At 37.5% G+C, this 23,927-nt stretch overlaps 1 protein-coding gene across 1 annotated transcript in view; it reads right to left on the bottom strand.

Annotated features, from left to right (window-relative positions):
• Positions 1–23,927, bottom strand: part of MCC (MCC regulator of WNT signaling pathway) — a gene marked incomplete at its 5' end in the record, with an annotated part of 423,545 nt that overhangs the window by 340,078 nt on the left and 59,540 nt on the right. Inside the window, one exon of the mRNA XM_082375453.1 lies at positions 14,795–15,042. Within this exon, the coding sequence (XP_082231579.1) occupies positions 14,795–15,042 (248 nt within the window). The remainder of the gene's footprint in view (positions 1–14,794; positions 15,043–23,927) is intronic.

Here is a 23,927-nt window from a genome sequence, read left to right as displayed (position 1 = left end):
GCAGAAAAACAAACCAGGAGCCAGGAAAGCTCCAGTCTAGTCCCAGCCATGCCACCAACTAACTCTGTGACCTAACAGTTATTATTTAATCCTCCAGTTCTCCATTTCCTCATCTATACTAAACAGATGGTGAAACTAGATGGTATTTAACAGATTCTCTGGGCTGTAATCTTATAATTCAAGGGCAAAAACTTATCAAGTACTCTAAATCTTAAATCAGATAAATCAAAGAAAACATTATAAATACCAAGAGAGAAATCTGACATGGTAATTTTTTGCCTTAAAATTTATCTAGAACTGACTGATATGTATTCATAAATGAGAGCTAAATAAATACACAACGTATCGGATTAAATTCTCCTTCACCTAGATTTTCTTGTGGATAGCAAACTTAAATGGATCAACTGGAAACCATACAAAATTCTTCCAAAACAACCATAAAGATTTAACTGATTTAAACAGTCATTTATTAATGCTCTTTCATTTATGTTCTCCAACGAACCTGCAGTAGTCTTACAAGAGATAAAACAGGAAGCAAAATAAGCCTTCCTGTGCTTTTTGTGCTTATAATGTTGAGTGAGAGTTTCTCTAGAATGAACAATGGACAATGAAATAGTCTGGCCAAACTAAACACTTTCTGCGAGCAGACTGAGCCTTTATCTCAGCCAAGTAATCATTTTTATTCCATGAAAAGTATCTAAAATCATGCCAAGTTGTATCACTGCCACTGAAATTGGAATGGTTTCAACATCCATAAAAACAGTGACACTTAACGAATTGGTGCAGTTAAATCATGCTGGAGAGAAAAAAGATGAACAATTTTGTTGGGTTCTATGTGGTTCAAAAGATACAATCAACACAGGTAATCACTGGCACCCTTCATGCCAGGATTACCACCTGAGATAAACACACCTGGATTTCCATGAACTCTTTGTCTTTTGCTGACTAAAATGAAGTGATTAATGCCACTGGGAATGAGGCTAAAATAATATATTCAAAAAGAGCAGCATCAAATAGCTTGAAATGCTGATAAAAGACAAAATCAGGAAGTAAGACAGAACCAGTTTGCACTACTTGAGACATCACTTTACAAGAATTTAGACCACCACAGAACAGTGTATTTTATTACGTGAGGTACTAATCTACAAAAGAAATCTAAATTATTTAATATCTCAAGAAATACCTGAGAATCCACTGATCTTACACATGCTTGCTTAGAAGTTTAAAAACAAAATACATCATATTTTGTTTCTTTGTTCTGTCTGCAGTGACTTCAGAATGGAGAGATGAAAGCCAGTGTACCATAAATAAAATTTGACATCTTAAGTGCAGAATATTTAAAGTTTACATGCACACACACATACAGAATTGAAGTTCAAATATACCCAATACAGAAACATTTCCATTCTGATACATAAGTAACATACAAATGACTCTTGATCATTCTCACTGTCTCAGATGATGTCAAAAACACTTGTTGTCTTTGGTCTTGTTGGCTGTTTTATACTTACATTTTAATATGTGTGTTCAATCTTCTGAGAACACACAACACCTTAAACAACCAATGAGGACATAACTTGGTGATGCTGGGGATGGGGGAGAAATGATTTACAATATCCTATCCCACTGCCTTGTTCAGAAGGTCTCTTAGTCTGTTCATGGCAAATTACATGACTTCTCAGACTAAACCCAAACAGATTTTCTCTCTATTTTAGTGTTTCACACTTTCCCTGGGTTAGGGAAGAGGAAAATGTTTGGTTTTAATGGATGCTGCTGATCTTCAGGTTACTAAATCTGTGAGATATATTAAGGACATTATTATGTTACATCCTTAATTACACTCATAATTTGAAAGCAAGATTTGCCACATATAAGCTGCTGCTGGGTAATCAAGATTTTCCTGCAGGATTGCTTCCCTGTATATACTGAGTTGAAACCTCTATTCCTTTTTTTTTGTTCTTGTTGTTGTTAAAACTATCAAAGCCATTGCAATAGCCACTCCAGAAAGTGCCTTTGCTGGTGACCGTAACAGTGTTTGGGCAGCCTTAGATACTCTTTATTCCTTGACCCGATGGACTCTGTAGGTTATTATCTGGTACCAGAGTGACTGTCAGCTCAAATGTCAAAAGTCTTAAACAGCCCAAGAAAACAAACTGGAAGAGAAAGAAGCTCCAAGGTTCATACACTTTTAAAGAGATCCTTTAACACAGTGTTTCTCAGTTTTTTCCACCAAAGTACTCCAAGGCAGATGAGAGAGAGTGTGTGTTTGTGTGTGTGTGTGTGTATACACACACACATATATATATCGTCTGATTGCTGTGGCTAGGACTTCTAATACTAAGTTAAATAGAAGTATTGATAGTGGGCATCCTTCTCTTGTTCCTGAATTTACCGGGAAGGCTTTCAGCTTTTCACCACTGAGTATTAGTTGGCTGTAGGTTTGTTATAAATGCCCCCTATTATGTTGAGGTATGTTCCCTCTATATCCACTTTGATGAGAGTTATCATGAAGGGATGCTGAATTTTGTCAAATGCTTTTCCTGCGTCTTTTAAGATGATCATGTGGTTTTTGTCTTCCCTTTTGTTAATGTGGTGTATCACATTGATTCATTTGCCTATGTTAAACCATCCTTGCAACCCGGGAATAAACCCAATTTGACCAAGGTTTACGATCATTCATTGTATTGCTAGATTCAGTTTGTTAATATTTTGTTGAGGATTTCTGCATCAATATTCATCAAAGTTACTGGCCTGTAATTTTCTTTTTTTGTAGTGTCTTTGTCTGTTTTCGTATCAGGATAATGGTAGTCTTGTAGAATAAATTAGGGAGTGTTATCTCCTCTTCAATTTTTTGGAATAGTTTGAGAAGGATTGAGAAGGATAGGTTTAAGTTCTTTATGTGTTTGGCAGTCTTCCGCAGTAAAGCCATCCAGTCCTGGACTTTTATTTGCAGGGACCTTTTTTTTTTTAAATTACAGATTCTACCTCACTTCTAATGATCTGTTCAAATTCTTTGCTTCTTCTTAACTCAGTCTTGGCAGGCTGTATGTTTCTAGATATTTGTCCATTTCTTCTAGGTTGTCCAATTTGTTGGTCTATAACTGTTCATAGCATTCTCTTACGATTTTTTTGTATCTCTGTGGTATTTGTTATTTCTCCTCTTTCATTTCTTTTTTGTTTATTTGGGTCCTCTGTCTTTCTTCTTGGTGAGCCTGGTTAAAGGTTTATCAATTTTGTTTATCTTTTCAAAAAACCAGCTCTTGGTTTCACTGATATTTCCTTTTGTGTTTTTTTTGATTTGTTTTATTTATTTCTTCTCTGATCTTTATTATAGCCTTCCTTCTGCTGACTGTGGACTTTGTTTGTTCTTCTTTTTCTAATTCTTTTAGGTGGTAGGTTAGGTTGTTTATTTGAGATTTTTTCTTGCTTTTTGAGGAAGGCCTGTATCTCTAATTTCATTTAGCATAATACCCTCAAGGTCCCTCCATGTTGTTGCAAATGGCAGGATTTTCTTCCTTCTCATGATTGAATATTATTCCATTGTACATATATACCACATCTTCTTTATCATTCATTTATCAGTGGACACTTTGGTTGTTTCCCTATCTTGGCTGTTGTGAATAACGCTGCAATGAACATGGGAGTGCAGATATCTTTCTGAATTAGTGTTTTCATTTTCTTCAGATATATATCCAGAAGTGGGATTTCTGGATCATATGTTAATTCTATTTTTAATTTTTCGAGGAAACTTCATAGTATTTTTGACAGTGGCTGTACTAATTACATTCCCACCAACGGTGCACAAGGTTCCCTCTTCCCCACACCCTCACCAACAACCTTTCTATTGTCTTTGATGATAGTCATTCTAACAGGTGTTAAAGTGATATCTCATTGTGGCTTCAATTTGCATATTTCTGATGATGAGTGATGTTGAACATTTTTTCACGTGTCTATTGGTCATCTATCTGCATGTCTTCTTTGGAAAAATATCTGTTCAAGTCCTCTATTTTTAATCAGATAGTTTGTTCTTTTTTTGCTATAGAGTTGTATGAGTTACTTACATATTTTGGATATTAACTGCTTGTCAGATAGATGGTTTGCAAATATATTCTTCCATTCTGTAGGGTGCCTTTTCATTTTGCTGATTGTTTCTTTGCTGTACAGAAACTTTTAAGTTTGATGCAGTCCCACTTGTTTATTTTTTGCTTTTGTTGCGTGTGCTTTTAGTTGTCATATTAAAAAAAATCATTGCCAAGACAGTATCAAGGAAATTTTATGTTTTCTTCTAGTAGTTTTACAGTTTCAAATCTTACATTTAAGTTTTTAACCCATTTCAAGTTAATTTTTTGAGTGGTATAAGATAGGGCTCCAATTTCATTTTTTTGCATGTGAATATCCAGTTTTCCCAACACCGTTTATCAATGAGACTATCATTTCCTCATTGAGTATTCTTGGCTCTCTTGTCAAGTATTAGTTAACTGTATATGCGTGGGTTTATTTCTCAGCTCTTGATTCTGTTCCATTAGTCTATGTGTCTGTTTTTAATACCACTACCATACTGTTTAGATTACTATGCCTTTATAATATAGCTTAAAATCAGAAAGTACAATGCCTCCAGCTTTGTACTTTTCTCTCAGGATTGCTTTGGCTGTTTGGGGTCTTTTGTGGTTCCATACGAATTTTAGCCTCTTTTTTTTTTATTTCTGTGCAAAATGCCATTGGGATTTTGATAGGGGTTGCAATTAATTTATAGATGGCTTGGGGTCTTTTGTCTTTCCTCATATTCATAATACTTTCACAAACTTCTTAAGGGTAATTCCCTATATATATATCACTTATCTACTGCTATGTAACAAGCCATCACAAAACTTAGTAGCTTGAAACAGCTGCAACTTACTGTTTCTTGTGATTCTGGGGTCAACAATTTGGGCTGGGCTCACCTGGGCAGTTCTCCATCTTATCTCACCTAGGATCATTAATGTGACTTGCAGTCATCTGGTAGCTCAACTGGGGCTGGAGAAACTATGATGTGCACATTCATGTGTCTGGGGCCTCAATGCTGGTTACTGGCAGGGCCTCGATGCTGGATATTGGCTGGGCCTCTCTGTGTGGTCTCTCACCATTTGTTAGTCTAGCCTGGACTTCCCTTCATGGTTGCAGGAATGTTCCAAGAGGTGAAGCAGGAAGCTGCAAGGCATTTTGAAGCCTAGGCTCCAGAACTCGCACAATTTCACTCTTGCCACATTCTGTTGGTCAAAATAAACCACAAAGCCACCCTAGGTTCAAGGGGCGTGGGAAAAGAGCTGCAAAATATTGTGGCCATATTCTTCAATCAAGGACAGCAAACCTTCTCCTTCTTTTGTCACTTTAGCAGCAAGTGTCACAGTGAAGGCACCTACTAGATACTAGCTGAAATGAACTCAATGTTCTGGTACTTTTATTATATCCAGCTTGAGACTATAACCTCGAGATAAGAATAGATTTAAAGGAAAAAATTAGTCTTGAAAAGATTGATTTGTAACTCATTACTTGGACTAACTTCCTTTTAAAAAAATGCCTAGGTCCAAACACACGTCTTATTTGAAAGGAATAGTTTTACCTCAAAGAAAGAGGCCCATGCTTTGAAGACTGACAATAAATCAGCAAATAGTTACTAAACCTAAGACTAGGTACTATGAGTACCAAACAGTTTTGCTCATTGATATGTTAATTTATTGATCAAACGTTCATCCAGTGTTTGGCATGTGTGAGGCTCTCTGCTATTCACCCAGGATACATAATCTAGTTGAGAAGAAAGAAATATAAATGTACAATTATAACACAGGATGGTTCATAATTACAATGATGGATAGGCATAGGATATAATAGAAGCACATTTAAAAAACAGAATGCATTAAAATTTTTACAATTTGGTTTTATGACAAGACACACGTGAATCTCCTAGTTGCAAAATATATGTGCACATGTCAGTTTAATGTAGCATTATTAAAGCCTTTTGAGGATTGCAAGAGTATATATTGAATGAAAAGATAGGAGGCAAGATTTACACATAGGGCCATGTGGTGGCCATCTGCTCTTTTTACCTGCCCTGCATCCATTTACTCTTCTTGTGGTGACGGCACCTTGATTCCCTCCCTCCTTTCCTCAACTCTCAGTCCATATGATGTGGATAGAAACAACTCCACTCCAATCTTATAGGTTGAGTGTGTGGTCCAGGCCTGGCCAATCAGACCACTGCATTCTTCTGGCCACAGAGACTTGTTCAAGGATAGGTTTATAACCCAAGAAGACCTAATGAGACCAATTTCCAGGATTTCTGTGGAGCTGCTGTGAAGAGAAAAATCACTCTTTTCTCTTGTAGTTACTCAACAGAACGGGAGTAATCCTGGGGCTGCTGTAGGCCACAACAAGGAGCCTGAGAATAAAGCTATTTCTGAGGGAAAGGGCTGAAACAGGGAGAGAAGAAGACTGATGGCATTTGAATCTCTGGAGCTATTCATGCTAGATCTAACTGCCTAGATCCTCCAATATATTCACATTTTCTCTCTCTCTCTCTCCTTCCTCCCTTCTCCCTCTCCCCTCCCTCCCTCTCCTTCTCCCCTTCCCCTTTTCCTTCAAAATATTAGTGTTGAGGGTTTGCAGCTTGTCACCAAAAAGCTCTAACTAATATAGTACAGAAGGAACAAAACTCAATACGTAGGCTCAAGGAGAATATATCAATTAGAAGGCCAGCATTATTGAAGCTAAGCGTCCATGTGAAGAAATAATGGGGAACAAGATGGAGTAAGGTAGGATGAGCCCACTGGATGGTAAGGAGTCTTGACATCCAAAAGAGTTCAGAGAGCCTCTTAAGTAGACAAGAGAGAATCAGTGCATTTTTACCATAAGTACGTATTTAAAATATTTGGAAGTCATAGCAGCATCAACTGGAATTAGACAAAAAGAACTGTTAGAAGGAAACTGCAGTAATTCAGAGGATGAGGAGGAAGACCCAGATCTGGACCATGGCACGTCTAATCTGAGAAGTACGAACAGGTGAATCAGTGGGTGTTAGGAACTGCTCAAGGCCAGGAAGGACAATGATGAATAAAAAGGGATACAAGTGGACTAAGTTAATCAAGAACTAAATCTACCCAAATTAACTCTAAAAACAGTCAATCTACGGACAGTTGTTGACAGTGTTCTCAGTATGCAACAGAAGAACGTTAACATGATACCTATTATTTAAAGAATTTAGAAGCCTCTAGGGGTAGGATAAATTAAATAAACATATTGTTAACCCTATGACATAAGGCTTAGAGTATGTAAAAAACTACCAGTACCACCAACAAAAAAACAAACTTCTTGAAAACTTCAACTGGGCTAAAAACTGCTGTGACTTTAGTCTGGTTTTATGCTCACTGGGCAGTATTTTTAACAATGAATCACTCTCAATGAGTGATTTTATTTAAAAGACTCTGTGTTAATTATTAATTTCTCATCCAGAGTCCATAGAGGGCTTAAACCACATTTGATTCTCTAAATTTACCAGCCATAACTCTACATACCAGTGTCAATGCAGCTCAATTGGAAAATGCCCTCTGTCTCACTTAATTTAACCTGTTTTAAGAGTTTAGAAAAATATTTATACACATAGACAAAACCCCAACAATATTTAAGAGTACCATTTACTCTGAAAAAATTGGGATGTTTCAGGACTAGACAGGTTTTGCATATATTAACTAATTTTAGTTTTAATTTTTTAAAAGCAAGATACTAAACCAAAATTCAGGGGGTTGCTTGTCTCTTTAAATGTGCCAAGGAATCAGGATATCTCCTTACATTTCCTTCCTCAGACTTGTGGGGTTTGGAGTCCTTCCTGTCTAACTATGTATTCTTTGATCTAACTTTTTACTTTGAGTTCCATTAAGGAAAATTCTTCCTATTAGTTTCTCCAAGAAACTTCAGTACTTTATATGCTCCTTTTGGACCACAGGGGCACTATCAGAGCAGTAATTAATGAAGCTGACACATCAGGTGGGAATATATATCAAGGAAAGGCCAATAAAGCATCTTTGAAGATACAGGTTATTGGAAACTGTGCCCAGTGTTCTAATCTTAGCATAAATTAAATTTAGTTGCATTAATTAGCAGATTTTAATGTCTGCTGTCTTAAGCAATATTTTAAAACCATGGGGATTTGATTCAAATAAGTTCTTGGGCTCTATGAGACCTGACCAAAGGAAGAAAAACAAGTGCTCCCAAAGATATGAAAAGCACAGACCTCATTAGGCAAGCTTGCAGGCTCATATCAGCTCTCCGCAGACAATTCAGCCGTTTTTTTTTTTAGTGGTCATCACCCTGAAGCAGTACCTCTTTCACATAAATCACACATTTGACAGGAATATGTAGAAATCATGTCTAAAGTTCACAGCTTAGTTGAAGTAAAAAACTGTTTATTTAAAAGGGCACGTTTGAATAAAGGCTCTGTTGGAATTGCTAACATACATAAATACCTAATGCTAGGAAATTTTTAAATTTCCAGAGTCTTCCCCCATCACAAAGAAAATTGAAAAAAAAATTTAAATCACAATTTTTTATGTGATTTAAATTTTAAAAATTTTTAAATGAAAAAAAAATTTTTTTAATTTTTATTGGAGTATAGTTGATTTACAATGTTGTGTTAGTTTCAGGTGTACAGCAAAGTGCATCAGTTATACATATACATATATCCACTCTTTTTTTAGATTCTTTTCCCATATAGGCCATTACAGAGTTTTGAGTAGCATTCCCTGTGCTATACAGTAGGTCCTTATTAGTTATCTATTTTATTATTTTTTTTCCCTTTAAATCATATTTTATTGCATTTTCCTTCACCTAGTCATATTATGGGAAGAAAGAGCCCATTCTTGTTGTAGTTATCTATTTTATATATAGTAGTGTGTATATGTCAATCCCAATCTCCCAATTTATCCTTCCCCCCCCAAAATGAAAAGCTTTTAATCACAAAATTTTAAAATGAAAATTACAAATAATTATAACGAATCTAGATTATTTATTTTCCAATGGGAAATTAGGTAGCACACACACAACCTTGTAACTATTTTGGCATAATGCATGCTGTCACTTTGCTGCCAAAGAGATGGGCTTCTCTAACAGGCCTTGTCCTCAGATCCCTCCTGAAGACCCTGGGCACCACATGTCTGCAATTGCTGGAAGTGGTCTCTGGATGGCAGTGTTCTTTTTAGTTTGCATCTTGGTCATGAAGATGAAGTTTCTAAGCAAAAGTTGCAGGGGACTCCAAGAATTCTCTCTTTCAATAAGTGGTGTCTTAGTGTTCTCAACTCCTTAGTAGCTCTGTGGCTTAGAGCAAATCACTGAACTTCTCTGAGCCTCAATGTCCTCTACATAAGGAGGGTTCTATTCTAAACCTGGAATGTAGTGGCAACGATTAGAGATGATAATGATAATTAAAGTAATGTTATTGTTTATTGAAAACCTAATGTGAACAGGCACTGTGTAAGAACTTTACAAGTGATATCCCACTAAGTCCTTCCACATACCCTACAATGCAGGTATTACTACTCTACTTTTAGAGATAAGAGAAGTGAAGCTCAGAGTAATCAGGAATGTAGCCTAAGTCCCACAGCAACTCAGTGGTGAACCTGGGGATTTATCATGTTAGCATATAATACAAGTTCCTAGAAAATTGCCTTGTGCATAGTAAATATTGGTAATTTTTAACCTTTTTTATTTTTGCTATAACTATTAAATTTTATATAGCTGTTGCCTGAAAGACAAAAAATTTTGAATATTATTTCTAAAATGACATAAAATGATACAAAAATCTATTATGATTTAGTTGATCAGATATCTTAATATTTCCCCAAAGTATATTTGAGAAAGGTCAAAGAGAAGATTTGTAAATAAAAGTTTAAGGTCAATTAAATGTGGGGAATTCTATGTATTTTATTCTTCTGGAGATTCACAGGAAACATTAGCACATTAAAGACTCCGAGATGTCTGGAAGTAAACTCTTCATCTAATTTAACCCAAAGTTTTCAAATGTTATTTGTCGAAGAAATTCTTTCTTCCCATAATATTTATGAGCATCTCTTGAAATCAGTGTTCTGAGGAAAACATTTGGGAAAAATGAATCTATCGAAACTCCTCTTCCAAGTAGAGCCTGTAATGTTTTGACAGGTCTTTTTCTGTCAACTCGACTCCCTGCTGTGATGTGCTGTGAAATGTTAGGGCTGGCAATAAAGTCTTTCTGACACTTAACTGTTAAACCTAAGTTTTTCTCAGGCTTTTCTCACAACAGCACAACATTCTTTCTGCTTCTCTTCACAATGCAGTCACAGGTGAAATCTCAACCCTTTCCTGAAACTCCTGCTCACGGTATTTCTTAGATCTCCTTATGGACCTTATTTTCTGCACCATTCAATGGCCTCTCAAGTTTCACTGACTCTAATTTAAACCTTACTGCTACCTAATTTGTCATGTGCTTATGACTCCACAATTAAACTGTAAGTCACTTAGTGTCTGGAACTATGCATTGCACTTCTGTGAAGCCCTAAAAGAGCATGAACACAGTGCATTGCTCATTCATTCATTCAACAAATATGCACTGAGCATGTCTCATGGGCCAGGCACTGTTCTAAGTGCTGGGGTACAGCAGGACCCCAAGCAAGGCCATCAGTATTCTAGCGGAACTTTTATTGCACTGCGGGAGATGGATAAATAAGTATTCAAGTAAGCATATAATATAATGTCAGATAAGAATTAGTGGTCTGAAGCATAAGGGCATGTGAAAGAGTAAATGAGAAGAGGTTACATTAGCTTGGAAAGGCCTCTCCAAAGAGGGAATATTTAAGCTGAAATCTGAATAACAGGAAAGAGTCAGCCATGCAAAGAGAACGTCAGAAAGAGAAGGTCAGAAAGAAGAGTGTTTTAGACGAGAGGAAAAAGCCAGGGCAAAGGTTGGCGGCCAGCTAAATTTGCTAAGTTAGCGGAATAGCAGGAAGCTCAGTGTGGCTGGAGCCTGCAAAAGAAGTCAGGGGAATTGCTATGAGATCAACTTAGAGTGGTGGGAACAGGGTCGACTGCGGTAAGGAATTTGGACTTTATTTGAGTTCATATGGAAGCCATGGAGCGCTGTAGGCACAGGAATGACCTAAGCATGTTTTCATAATGTTAAAAGACCACTCTGACTTCAGGATAAAGAATGAAATGTAAGGAGTCAAGGGAGGAATCAGGGAGGCCAGTTACAGGCTCTTTCAGTAGCCAAGGCAAGACATGACGGTGTTAGAAAAGGGTGGTGGCAGGAGAGCCAAAGAAGTGGACAGATTCTGGAAGTACTCTGGCGAAAGAGGCAATGGGACTTGCTGGCTTGAGCAAACTAGTGGATGGTGATATTTCCTAGGTGGGGATATCTGGGACAGAAACGACCCTGGGAGGAAGGGTAGGGAAGGGAATCAAAAATACTTTTTGACCATGTTAAGGTTGAGTCGTCTATAAGATATGCAGGAATATGTGTCAATTTTACCTGATTCTGAAGCTCAAGGGAAAGGGCAGGGCTAGATACATACATTTGGGAGTCACTGGCACAAAAACAGTATTTAAAATCATGAGACCACATGAGATCATCTAGGGAGAAAATGTAACTCCAAAGCACCTCAAAATTTGGAAGTGGTCCAGGAGAAGAGGAGTAAAAAAAAAGAAAGAGAGGGAGAGGGAGAGAGAGACAGAGAGAGAGGGAAGCCAAAACAGTATGCAGAAACCCAGGAGAACATCGTGTTGAGAAGTCCAGGAAAATAAACTGCAGCTGAATGAAGGAGTAGTCAGCTGAGCCAATGCCAAAGATCTAGATGAGGACAGAAGAGGAACCACTGGGTCGGACAATGCGAAAGCAATAAGAGCAGGGTCAGTGGAGTGCTGATGACTGGAGCTGGGAAGGGTGGGCTGAAGGAAGAATGAGACGTAAGGACAGATAAGCATTCAGTGTAGACAGACTCTTCCAAAAGTTTAACTGTTAAGAGGAGCACAGAAGTGGGGCAGTAGTTAGAAGGCACATGCAGTCAAGAAAAGGCTTCTCCTGACCTCAAGATGGGAGATACTAGAGTTTATCTATATAGAATCAGAAGGAAAGATTGATGATGTAGAAAAGAGAGGGACTGATTGAACACATAAAGCTTTGTTTAATTATAATAGGTTTTTAAATGTATTTGATTCACATTAGACTGAATAGGAAGTAGTTTTCCAACATGAGTGTAACTGTGACAATCTCCAGGAAATAAAACTGAGTGGCAATAATAATAACAATATTAACTTAACTTGTATCTAGGGCTTATAGCTTATCTTGCTATGCCAGGCATCGTTTCATGTGCTTTCCATATATCTTAGCTTCATTTTTAAAATTTTTTTTAAATTTTTATTTTATTTCTTTATTTTTGGCTGTGTTGGGTCTTTGTTGCTGTGTGCAGGCTTTCTCTAGTTGCGGTGAGCAGGGGCTACTCTTTATTGCGGCACGTGGGCTTCTCATTGCGGTGGCTTCTCTTGTTGTGGAGCACGGGCTCCAGGCGTGCAGGCTTCAGTAGTTGTGGCACTCGGGCTCAGTGGTTGTGGCTCGTGGGCTCTAGAGCGCTCAGTAGTTGTGGCGTACAGGCTTAGTTGCTCTGCGGCATGTGGGATCTTCCCAGACCAGGGCTCGAACCCATGTTCCCGGCATTGGCAGGCAGATTCTTAACCACTGCGCCACCAGAGAAGCCCTATATTAGCTTCTTTATTCCTCCAAATAACAATAATTGTTCTCATGTTATACTTAATGAGGAAACTGAGATACAGAGAGATTAAGTAACTTCTCTAGTGCTGTGTAGGCAGTAAGTGACAGAACCAGGATTCCCACTCACATAAGCTGCCTCTGAAGCTGTAACTACCAGGATAAATTGGTAAATGGTCTTATGTGTGCTGGCATTTCCCAGTTCATGATACGTTTTATGATTCACCTCCTCTCACTTACCTCTTCTTTCTCTAAGGGTATGTGGTTATAGAAAAGGATAAAAAGGAATTGTTTTTCAACTCTTTCTTTAGTTGGGGCAATCTTATGAGACGGTCAAACCAATTAGATGTGGGCAGCAATTCCATCAAAACCGTTCCTTTCAAGATATTTTATAAACACCACACATTAAAATACAATTTTCAACAGTTAGTATAATTTTTTTTCATACAAGTATTCCTTCTGTAAACACATTTGATACACATTTATGTATTACTTTAATGGCTATATGGTATTCAATTGTTGAGACATACCACAGTTTACTTAACCCTTCAAATATATATATGTGTGTGTGCTTATGTACTTATAGAAGAAGTCCAAGCTCTTGGCAGAAAAATTAGAAAATACAGCTTAGCAAAAAGAATTCTACTCATCCTTTCATTTAATAAACCAATTCTTAGTGTTCATTTTACATGATGCAACCATTACAAATCATTCTTTCTAATGCTATTTAAAAGCATGAGGAAAATGCAGAGGAAAAACTGCAGGATAAAAAATTATATGGAAAGTATGTGAAAAAATATGTAAGAAACAATTAAATCACACATACACACACCATATGGGAAAGAGAGGGAGAAATGTAAAGAGTAGTTGTTATTTCTGGGTGGTAAGATATTAAGGATGATTTTTATTTTCTTCTGCTTGCCTTATTTTCCTTATTTTTTTATAATGAACATACACTAATACTCAGAAAAATGTTAGTTCAAAAATTAAATATTTCTACATATTGCACTAAGAGCATATGAATTACCAGATATCTAATTTGCAGCTAAAATGGAATCCATTAAGATAGCAAGGCATAGGGGATAGGAGGGCATTTTTATTATTTCAATTACTCAGTAATAATGCTCCCAATTATTCCACTGCCCAGAACACCATTCAGGGTGTGCATGTCTCTGTGTGTGTGTGTGTGTGTGTGTGTGTGTGTGTGTGTGTGTGTGTGTGTGTTAGTACAGAATCATCCAAGCTAATTAGTATGTATTTAACAAATGATGGACAATTAACATGGAGCTTCGCTTCTTGCCACTAGATCTACAGAGCGGAGAAAGAAACAGAGAGGGAGATCCAGGAGACATTTCCAAGGAAAAAAAGTTCCCTAAAGTATAGGCAGAAAATTCAGATACTTCCTGTATCCCTTGGTTCAGGCTATCCCTTTAAGATGCATCTTTTCTTTTAAACTTTTTATTCTGAAAATTTGCAAACATACTAAAAATATGTATATTTGAGTTCTCAAAAATATGTACAATAAACCCCATGTTCCCATCACTCAGCTTCAGTAATTATCAACATTTTTCAGATTTTTCTTTCTAGTTGCTTATCTTGCATTAGTAGGAAACAATAATACTTAGGAACAGGAAAACAGTTTGTAGAAACATTTTTACACATCAAATAAAAAAGAAATGGTTAAAAACCTCACTGTGCAGATCTGAACCAAGCTTTGAAGAAGTCCCTAAAGAGTTTCTGAGGCCTGCTGATGCAATTACCACCTTTCCCGTCCAGTTTGCCCTTCCTCCCCAATAGCTATTTGAGTGCATTATTACACTTGGGAAATGGAAGAACTAAAATAAAGAAACCAGTAAACCAGGAACTGGGAAGCCACAGGACAGAACTGGGGGATTAGCAAGCGCTCACCCAGGGCAAGTGTGGTCCAGAGGACAGCCTGGGGACAAGTAGGCAGCAGGCTGGGCAGGCCAGTCTCACGAAGGTCACGAAGTGGGGATAAGGGTGCATTATCAACTGTCACGGGGTTGTACCTACCCAAACTGTTGTCACTGCTCGTGGGCCAGGAAGCAATTCTGTCCCTCAGCTTCTTCTTTTTACAGGAATTGTCTGACTTCTCAGAAAGGCCTACTTCCTCCTTCCTAATTTCTCTGACGAGCTGCATGCGGCACCTTGTAAAATCCTGAAAGGAAATCTTCCCATTTTCATCAGCGCCCAGTTGGTTCATGATCTCAGCCACAGACTCTTCCATATTCAATTGGCGACAGACCATCAACAAGTCATTTCTACAGAAGGGATTGAACAGAAAAACGGCTCGTTAGGAGAGACATTTAAGCTAGAGAAAATAGTTAATGAAAAAAAAAGAGTATTTCCTGAATACATCCATACGTAGGAAACCTGTTTTCACATTTCTCATTGTTTCTGGAAAACTGCTAAGTGTGTGAAAAGATCTGTTCTACCTGGGTTATTCTAGACAAGAACTCTATTATTATTTGGAACAGTGAGGCAACTTTAAATCCTTTGTTCTCTTTTTCTTTCCCTGTCCATGCCCTTTCCTCCTTTTCTTTCTTTTGAAATTGACAAAGCACCTGTAGAGGGTAGCATTGTTACCTAACTGTAAGATAAAGTTTCAGAACATAGAAAAGATATTGTTTCCACTCTTGGCAGAGTTGAAAATCTAGTCAAATTGTAAAAGAACAACAAAGATTTTAACAAGCTTGACTTTCAGCTTTCTGGACCAATCAGCTAATTTTAGTACTTCTTTAAAATGTTATTTAATCTCAACTTTCATGACTCAATGCTTGCCTACCTCTAGTTTTTCCTGATTTTCTTTGAGTATTTTCCACCTTCTCACCAGCAATTAGTAAACCCTAAGCCTTAGAGCAGGGATCAAAATCCCAAATGTCTTCCAGGTCTAGGACTTAATGTAAACGTGTGAAGTGGGTGGATTTAAGACAAGAGGGGTTGCTGGAGTCTGTGGCTGGACTAGAGAAGTATATTCAGCCTACAGGTTCTCAAGTTAAAGAAAGGGAAAGAAAAAGAATAAAAAAGGAACAAGAACAACAACACTATGCTGGCCAAGAACATTTATCTGGAGGACATCATCTGACCCTGGACATATAAATCTTGTTCTTTTCTCTCTTTCTAAACTCTTTGGGAAAATACTTTGTTCAGATTGCTCCAACTCTAAGTCTCAATAAAGGTAAAAGGATTATGAATTTAAGAGCTGGAAGAGATATTAGGAACTGGGCCATGGTCACAAGAACAGCTAATTAGTGCTCCTGTCTCAACACACCACCAAACCCAATCATCTGGAGACCATGACCAATTTGATGTTTGTTGATACCTGAAACCTAACCATGAAAAGACCAACCCTTCTCCAGTCACTCTTCACAATTCCTTCTGCTCAATGCTAGTATGATTCCCCAAGTTCCCTAGGCTCACAGAATTGTAGATATTTTTAATATCTTCTCATTCACTCCATTTTAACCCTAATTCCCCCCATCCTGGCCCCTAGTATCCAATCTCTCATCAAATTTCTGTTGTTCCTGTCCCTGAAATGCTTCTATATTTACTCTTTATTATGTTTTTCAATACACATAACACTCTCCAAAACCTTCTCAGTTTATACCAGGTCTATTACATTAGCTTCTTTAGTTGATCACCTTGTTTCCATATGCCATCTCATTTTCGTGTTTCATAAAGAATTTTGACACACAGCTGCAAGTTTTAGCTTATCTTGTTTGTATGTCTGTGTACATATGTATAGTATATAATGCTTATGTGTATATATTTATGCTTTTATTTGTAAGATAGATGGACGGGTAGATAAATAAATATACACATATGGAAGGAAGCATGGTAGATTAAATTAGTCCTAATTTTTCATTTCCCTGTAGAACTGTTATACGTCTATACCCTTGCCTTGGCCGTTGGGCCAGGGACACTCATGGTAGGTATGCTCTTCCCCATCCTTTTAACTTCAGGCTTGACATCTAACTTAGCCTCTGGGATGTATGTGTTTATCTAGTTAATCCCCTACTGGGCTTGTCCCCTTTTGCTTCTGCCATTATTATGAGAAGAACAAACCATGGTAGCTATTAACCCTCTAGCCTGGGCCCCCAAATGAGCCACTTCAGCTGATCTTCAGACCTGTAGCATAAGAATCACTGCAGCTGACCCAAAGGTATGTAATCAAGAATAAATTCTTATTGTTTATTCCAATGAGATTTTGTGATTGTTCCCCAGCAATAGCTAACTGATACATTGGAATAATTTTTTGATCTATTCATATGTTTATTTTTTTGCCCTTTGCTGAATACAACCTGTCTGATATTCAGCTGGATTCATCCAAGACAGGAATGATTATGATTCATAAAACAGGAATGCAAATAAAAAGAAAGGGCCAATATTCAGGTTCTACATCTAAAAAAAGAATTTCTTTATCATGTTTTTAGACAATAATCTTAAAAATTAGGCTTGGTGGGAGATAAAGAAGTTCTCTAAATTTCAGAAGTTCATATAATAAGATGTGAACACTAATATTTTCTGAATAGTAGGAATATGGTGTTTTTATTTTTGCCTATCTGTATTTGTAACTTTCTAGAATGTACTATACTACTTTCATAAATTGCTATGTCATTTTATAGGTTTTAAAAATGAGGATAATAATAGCACCTATCTCTTAGGATTGTTTTGAGGATAAATGAGATGATGCATGTAAAGCACATAACACAGTTCCTGGCACATATTAAGTACTCAATAAATAGTAGCCATTATTATGATTATTTTATAATTATTGATCATAAATCTTTAACAATGCCCCAGGTTCACAATTAAGTCTTTAGTAATTAAGCACAAACTGCTCAGGGGAAAATAATGCTTATTGAACTGAACTGACTCCTTCACTAAGTGGAGCAATCTATCCGCAGAGGCTCGCCTTCCTCCCTGCCTGTGGCCCACTTACACTTGGGCGCCCTGGTGAGAAACCCAAGCCTGTCCAAACTTGAGAAGCCCCATTCCACAAAAAGCAGCTCAAAAAAGGATTTGTGTGCTAGAAATGTCAAATGTCAACTCAGAGGAGAATACATCATTTTGCATTTTTATTTAAAAAGTGTGGGTCACTGAGAGACTCTCATAAAAGGTCAAAAAGAAAATACACTACATCCTACTAAATTAAGTCAGACAGTAATCTTTAAACAGCGGTGCTAGTTTCTAAAAACTAAATGAAAGCTAAAGTTTCTCAGTATAGAAACACAGAACTAGCAAGGACAACTAACAAACCTGCAGGGGGAAATGCTATTATCCCCATTTTATAGATGAAGATGTGATGGCTGAAAGAGTCCCAGAGCTAATATGTGGCAGAGCCAGGAATCTAAACCAAATCAGTCTGATTCCAAAGCTCTTGCCCTTTCCATTCTACCAAACACCGCCTTGGATGTCAATGATACTTAAACTTTGGCCTCTGAACACAAATAAGGACAGCAATAATAGGAACAGCTTGATCATCAACAAGTCATTAATGAACAGTACTTTTACCTTAAACCAGAAAGACTACATATATCTATATATGTGCTACCCTACTATGTTAAATACAGATGAGAATAATATTACATTTTGTTATCAACATGAGAAAACAGTTACAAGAGAGAGAAAAAAAATTCCAGGGAGTTCCCTGGCAGTCCAGTGGTTAGGACTCTGTGCTTTCACTACAGGAACTAAGATCCCGCAAGCCGAGTGACACAGCCAAAAAAAAAAAAAATTCCCAAAGCTCTCCTTTACATATAAGAGCAAGCCCAGAGAACTTCATCACAGTTTCACTATCAGCCATTGTGCTAGGGCTGTTTCAAACAGCTCGCAATGAATTACACACTCCTGTGACTACGCCCCTTTGCATTATGTCTTTGCCTTTCCTCCCATCAACAGATGGAGGCTACCTCCCTGACCTTGAATCTGGGCTGGCCTTGTGACCTGCTTTGACCAGTGGAATGTGGCAGAAATAACTAACGTTCTAGGATTCATGAACACATGCCTTATGATGCCTTGTAGTTTCCACTTTCAGCTCAAATCCTTCCAGCTTCATGCTGGCCTTGTCGCCCACTCAAGGCCACAAGTGGTCTCTTCCTTCTGCTAGCATTTAGCACCTGTACCATTCATTCAGTGACTATATACAGCTGTGGGACAACTTTTAGATTGTTGTATTAAACTTCCATTTCTCTTTCTCTTTTTTAAAAAATTATTTTCACACACTCAAGTCTTATCTTCCCAACCTGACCACAGGCTCTTGGAAGCCAGAGGCCATGCATCAATCTCCCTTAAGATTCATGCAGCACCCAGCACATCACCCTGTACACAACAGAACTCCATCACACTTGTTTTGATAGATGGATTTGTAAATTCTCAGAAGTTAAACATGATCATTCTTTTGAAGGGGGTCCCCACTTCATCTGATATCTTCCCACAATACCTGTCTTTGTATCTTCCCACAGAAGGCAGCAGCACATGGGATGCTCAGTGAGTATGAATGACCAATGGGCACCGTAAAAACAACAACAACCCTGTAGCCTTAGTGACAGAGCAACATGACAGTTTCTCCGCACTAGGCCAGGAATGTTTCTCAGAGGAAGACATAATAAGCAGCGGTTCTCCAGGACTAATATAGTCCAGTGGAGAACTATTTCAGTAGTAGTAACATCATCATATAAAGCACCTGCCTTTAAAATAAAAACCAACAAACTTTTGTATGTTATTTCAGAAAATACACCCATTCATTTTAGAAAATGTAGATGAGCAAGAAGAAGAAAATACAAATTACATGCTACCTTTCTACCCAGCAATAACCACAGTGAATATTTTAACTAATTTCACAAAATTACGGTAAACATTTTTTCCTCTAAGTTTCCTCTAAATAAATAAATTTCCTAGAAATAAAATTTTCCTTTCATCATTGCTACAACTGCTCTAGAAGGTGTTTCATATTTATTCATGTTCATATATGCATATCTTATCTTCAGAGGATATAACCATGAGGAATAGATTCCGGTTTAGCAGAGGAACTGGTCAAATCAGGTAATATTTGGCTCTGCAGAGAACACCAATCACCAGGCAGCACTGAAGATCGATGCTTCTAGCTCAAAACTGCAAGGTTTTACAAAGCACAGCTATTACTTTCTATATGTAGAAGCCTTTTGGTCTCTTGGCTATTCTTTTCCTTTTAACTTATAAAGAAATTGAGTAGGAAGTGAAAATTCAATGAAGCTATTCATCATTCAGGGAAATTCACAGCCTAACATCAGGAATCGATAATGGGAAAGATGGGCTTAGGTCTCTCAAGCTCAGACGCAGAAAAAAACACTATTCTTCCCCACAATGATACTAAACCCCAAACCCAGTCGGAATGAGGGCTATGCGAAAGCAATTGTTACTCTGAGGAAGGGTTAGATGCTTCCGTTCACAGTTCTCAACTAACAGACACCTTTGGAACTAATAGGTATGCCAGAAATAGCTGCTTATGAAAGAACTCAAAACAAGTCTAAAAGTTCATTTTGCCTCTCTAATTGTTCAATTTGAGTCACACAAAAATGTAATTTACTAATTTCAGTTCCATAAATATTCAAAGTGTGAAAAATCATAAATAAGTCATTAAAAAAACAGGCTTCTGGGCTACAGCTGATAATTTCTGAGTATAATTGTTGGAGGGAGCAAATGCATTTGCCTTTCACAATTGCTTCTGAGTTTATCTGATCTAAAGTGAAGACCAAAACAAACAACTAAATAAGCAAACAAACTTACCGTTAAAAGGAGAATAGTTGATCGATCTGAAGGACTTCAACAAAATTCAGAAAGATAGTAAAGAGATGGTAGAAGCTGGCTAGTGTGCTGCATGATGAGTATGAGAATTGGGGCTGCCAACACTGGGGCTACCTTACCTTTCAGAGCATGGAACAAATAGATGTTGTTCAAAGGTGATAAATCAGGATACTTACACAGTGGTATAAGCACATTATGGAAAAAAATCATCAAGAGAACTAAAAGAACAAGTGGCAAAAAACTGTACCTGGGGAGTGAGCTTGGGCATTGAGAGGTGGATGGGGCAAGAGACTTGTGTTTTGTCATGTGCCCTTCTGTACCATTTTATTTTATTTTATTTTATTTATTTTACCATGTGCATGAATTATTTTGATAAAAGTAATGTTTTCAGGTTTAAAAAATCAACTAAGTCATTAATTTAATCTGAGCTATAACAGACAAAAGATTAGTATTTAAATATACAACAAATTCCTACAATGTAATAAGAAAAAGATAACCCAGTTGAAAAATGGGCAAATAATAAGAACAGAAAATGAACAAAAAATGGCAAAGATGTGGAAATATTCTCAACCTCGATAAACATAAGGAAAATGCAAATTCAAGCAAACAATGGGATACCATTTTAATAGGTATAGGATTGGCAAAAATGTTAGTCTGACAATACCAAATGCTGACAAAGAAGCAGAAACTTTCATGCGGTGTTGGTGGAAAACAAAAACTGGTACCACTTCTTTAGAAAGAATTTTGGCAACATCTAAAAGAAATGCACACCCTTCAACCAGAAATATCACTTTTAGTTATATATGTTAAAGAAACTTATGCAGGGATGGAAGGAGATATGCACAATATCTGTAAGAGCAAAGATTTGGAAAAAGGTTAGTATTAATAATCATGGTAATAAGAACAGCGAACATGCATCGGATGCTTACTGTGTGCCAGGGCCTGAGCTAGTGGATACGTAAATTGAGGAATCATCAGCTAATGAAATATGAACAGAGTTTTCAGAAGAAATACATTTGTAATATATCATAATTAATAAATCTCAAAAACAGCAGTGAGTAAAAACCTCAAGAATAACATGAACGACAGGATAGTATTTATCTAAGTTTAAAAATATACCAAAAAACACTATAAATTATATATGAATAATAAAAACAAAGTCAGGAAGCAAAAACATCAACCATAAAGTGGTGAGGGAGAGAAGGGAATAGGATTGGGGAAGGGTATAAAGGGGTTTTAACATGCATTTACAATGTTATATTAAAAAGTCATAGGCAAATATGACACAGTGTCTACATCTTTTCAATCTGGGTATGGATACATGTGTGTTTACTATATACTTTGTAGTTTTCAATATTTAAAATCTGTCTTAATAAAAAAAATCTAATGTATGAAAGGCAACTTAAAACAAATTTGGTCTGAGGCTACGGTTGAAGGATAAAACATTTAAAATGAGCAATGTCATTCATATCAGTAAGCACTTGTAGGACATGTCTCGTAGAGTTGATCAAATTAGATGATCCAAAATGACACTGTTCATCCTAACAGGCTATAGAGCATCTGATTATTTTCCTGGTATGATTTTCTAAAAGCGGAATTTCTCATTGTTAAACAGTCTAATCTCTCAATACAGTTTTTCAAACATCCCTTGAGAAACATCCACCAATTTTTAGCCCCACCAGCAGTGTTTTAGCTACCCACACTTCAGATACTTTTCCGGGGAGCAGAATCAAATTCCCCATCTCTATGGTCTCACTTTCTTTTCTGCGAAGGCATTTATACCACACATTCCCAGAGACACATTTCTTTCCTTCTCTTCAGCACTCAGTACTGACGGCTGTCTTTTCCTTGAATCTCCTTCCTTCATTAGCCTCCGTAACAGCCCTGTCTTCTAGTTTCCCACCTCTACATGACTGCTCCTTCAGAGTTCTTGTCCTTAAATATCCATGTTACCCAAGGCCTTGTCCTTTCTATTTTCTCACTTTATAGACCCTCTATAGCTGATCTAATCTAAATTTATGGCTTTATCTATCACTAGGAACATTGACTCCCAAATCTCCCTCTCCAGTTAAGTAGTAATCCATTTTGACTGTATAGCTACACTGCAGTGTCATACATTTATCTTGAACTCAAAGTGCTAAACTGAATTCATCATTTTGTATCCCTTTACAAGTTGATTCCTCCTCTCTACATAAATTACACCACTGGTCACCCACAGCAGAAGTCTAGAAATTTTCTAAGTTGCTTCCTTCTCATTTGTTCCCCCTGCAATCAGTCACCAAAAATAGTGTCTGTTGTTCTAAATGGCTCTCATATCCATCCCATCCTGATCATTTTTATCACCCTCATCATTTCCCACTTGAATTACTATAATGGTTTCCTACTGGCTCTCCCTCTTTCCAACTGGTAGGCAACATGTTATTTTTCCCTGCTTAAAATCCTTTCTTTGTTCCCCTCAAGACTTTCAGCTTCATACCCATGTTTCTCACTTCATAGCTAAGGCCCTATCTCTCTAGCCTCACTCTCCTGCTAAAGTAGGCAACCTGCATCCTAGCCCACTGAATTTCTTTTAGGTTCCATAAGAGGCATTGTTGTTTTACATGCCCATACTTTGTATATATTTAGCCCTCTGCTTGGAAAATCCTCTCTATACCTTTCTCCAAATGCCAGCCCATGCTCATAATTCACTTGAATAGCATCTCCTTCAGAAATCTTCCCTAAATATCTCAGGTAAATCCCAGTTTAATTTGATGCCCCTTCTCTGTGTTACTAAGTCACCTGTGCTTGATTTGATCACTTACCCCACTGTACAGTAATTATTGATATATTTTTTTCTCTCTTCTACTAGACCAGAGACTGGTAACTATAACCTACAACCAAATCCAGACCATTGCCTGCTTATGTAAGTTAAGTTTATTGGAACCCGGCATACCCATTTGTCTATGTATTGTCTATGGTTACTTTCCCACTACGACAGTTGAGTTGAATACTTGTGACAGAGACTATACGGCCCATAAAACCAAAAATCTTTACTATATGGCCTCTTATTTAAAAGAAGTTGTAGGGGCTTCCCTGGTGGCGCAGTGGTTGAGAATCTGCCTGCCAATGCAGGGGGCACGGGTTCGAGCCCTGGTCTGGGAGGATCCCACATGCCGCGGAGCAACTGGGCCCGTGAGCCACAACTACTGAGCCTGAGCATCTGGAGCCTGTGCTCCGCAACAAGAGAGGCCGCGACAGTGAGAAGCCCGCGCACCGCAATGAAGAGCGGCCCCCGCTCGCCGCAACTAGAGAAAGCCCTCGCACAGAAACGAAGACCCAACACAGCCAAAAAGAAAGAAAGAAAGAAAGAAAGAAAGAAAGA

Source organism: Balaenoptera borealis, assembly GCF_965194805.1.
Source record: "Balaenoptera borealis genome assembly, chromosome: 2".
NCBI lineage: Eukaryota > Metazoa > Chordata > Mammalia > Artiodactyla > Balaenopteridae > Balaenoptera > Balaenoptera borealis.
This window is presented reverse-complemented; position numbering and strand designations above follow the sequence as displayed.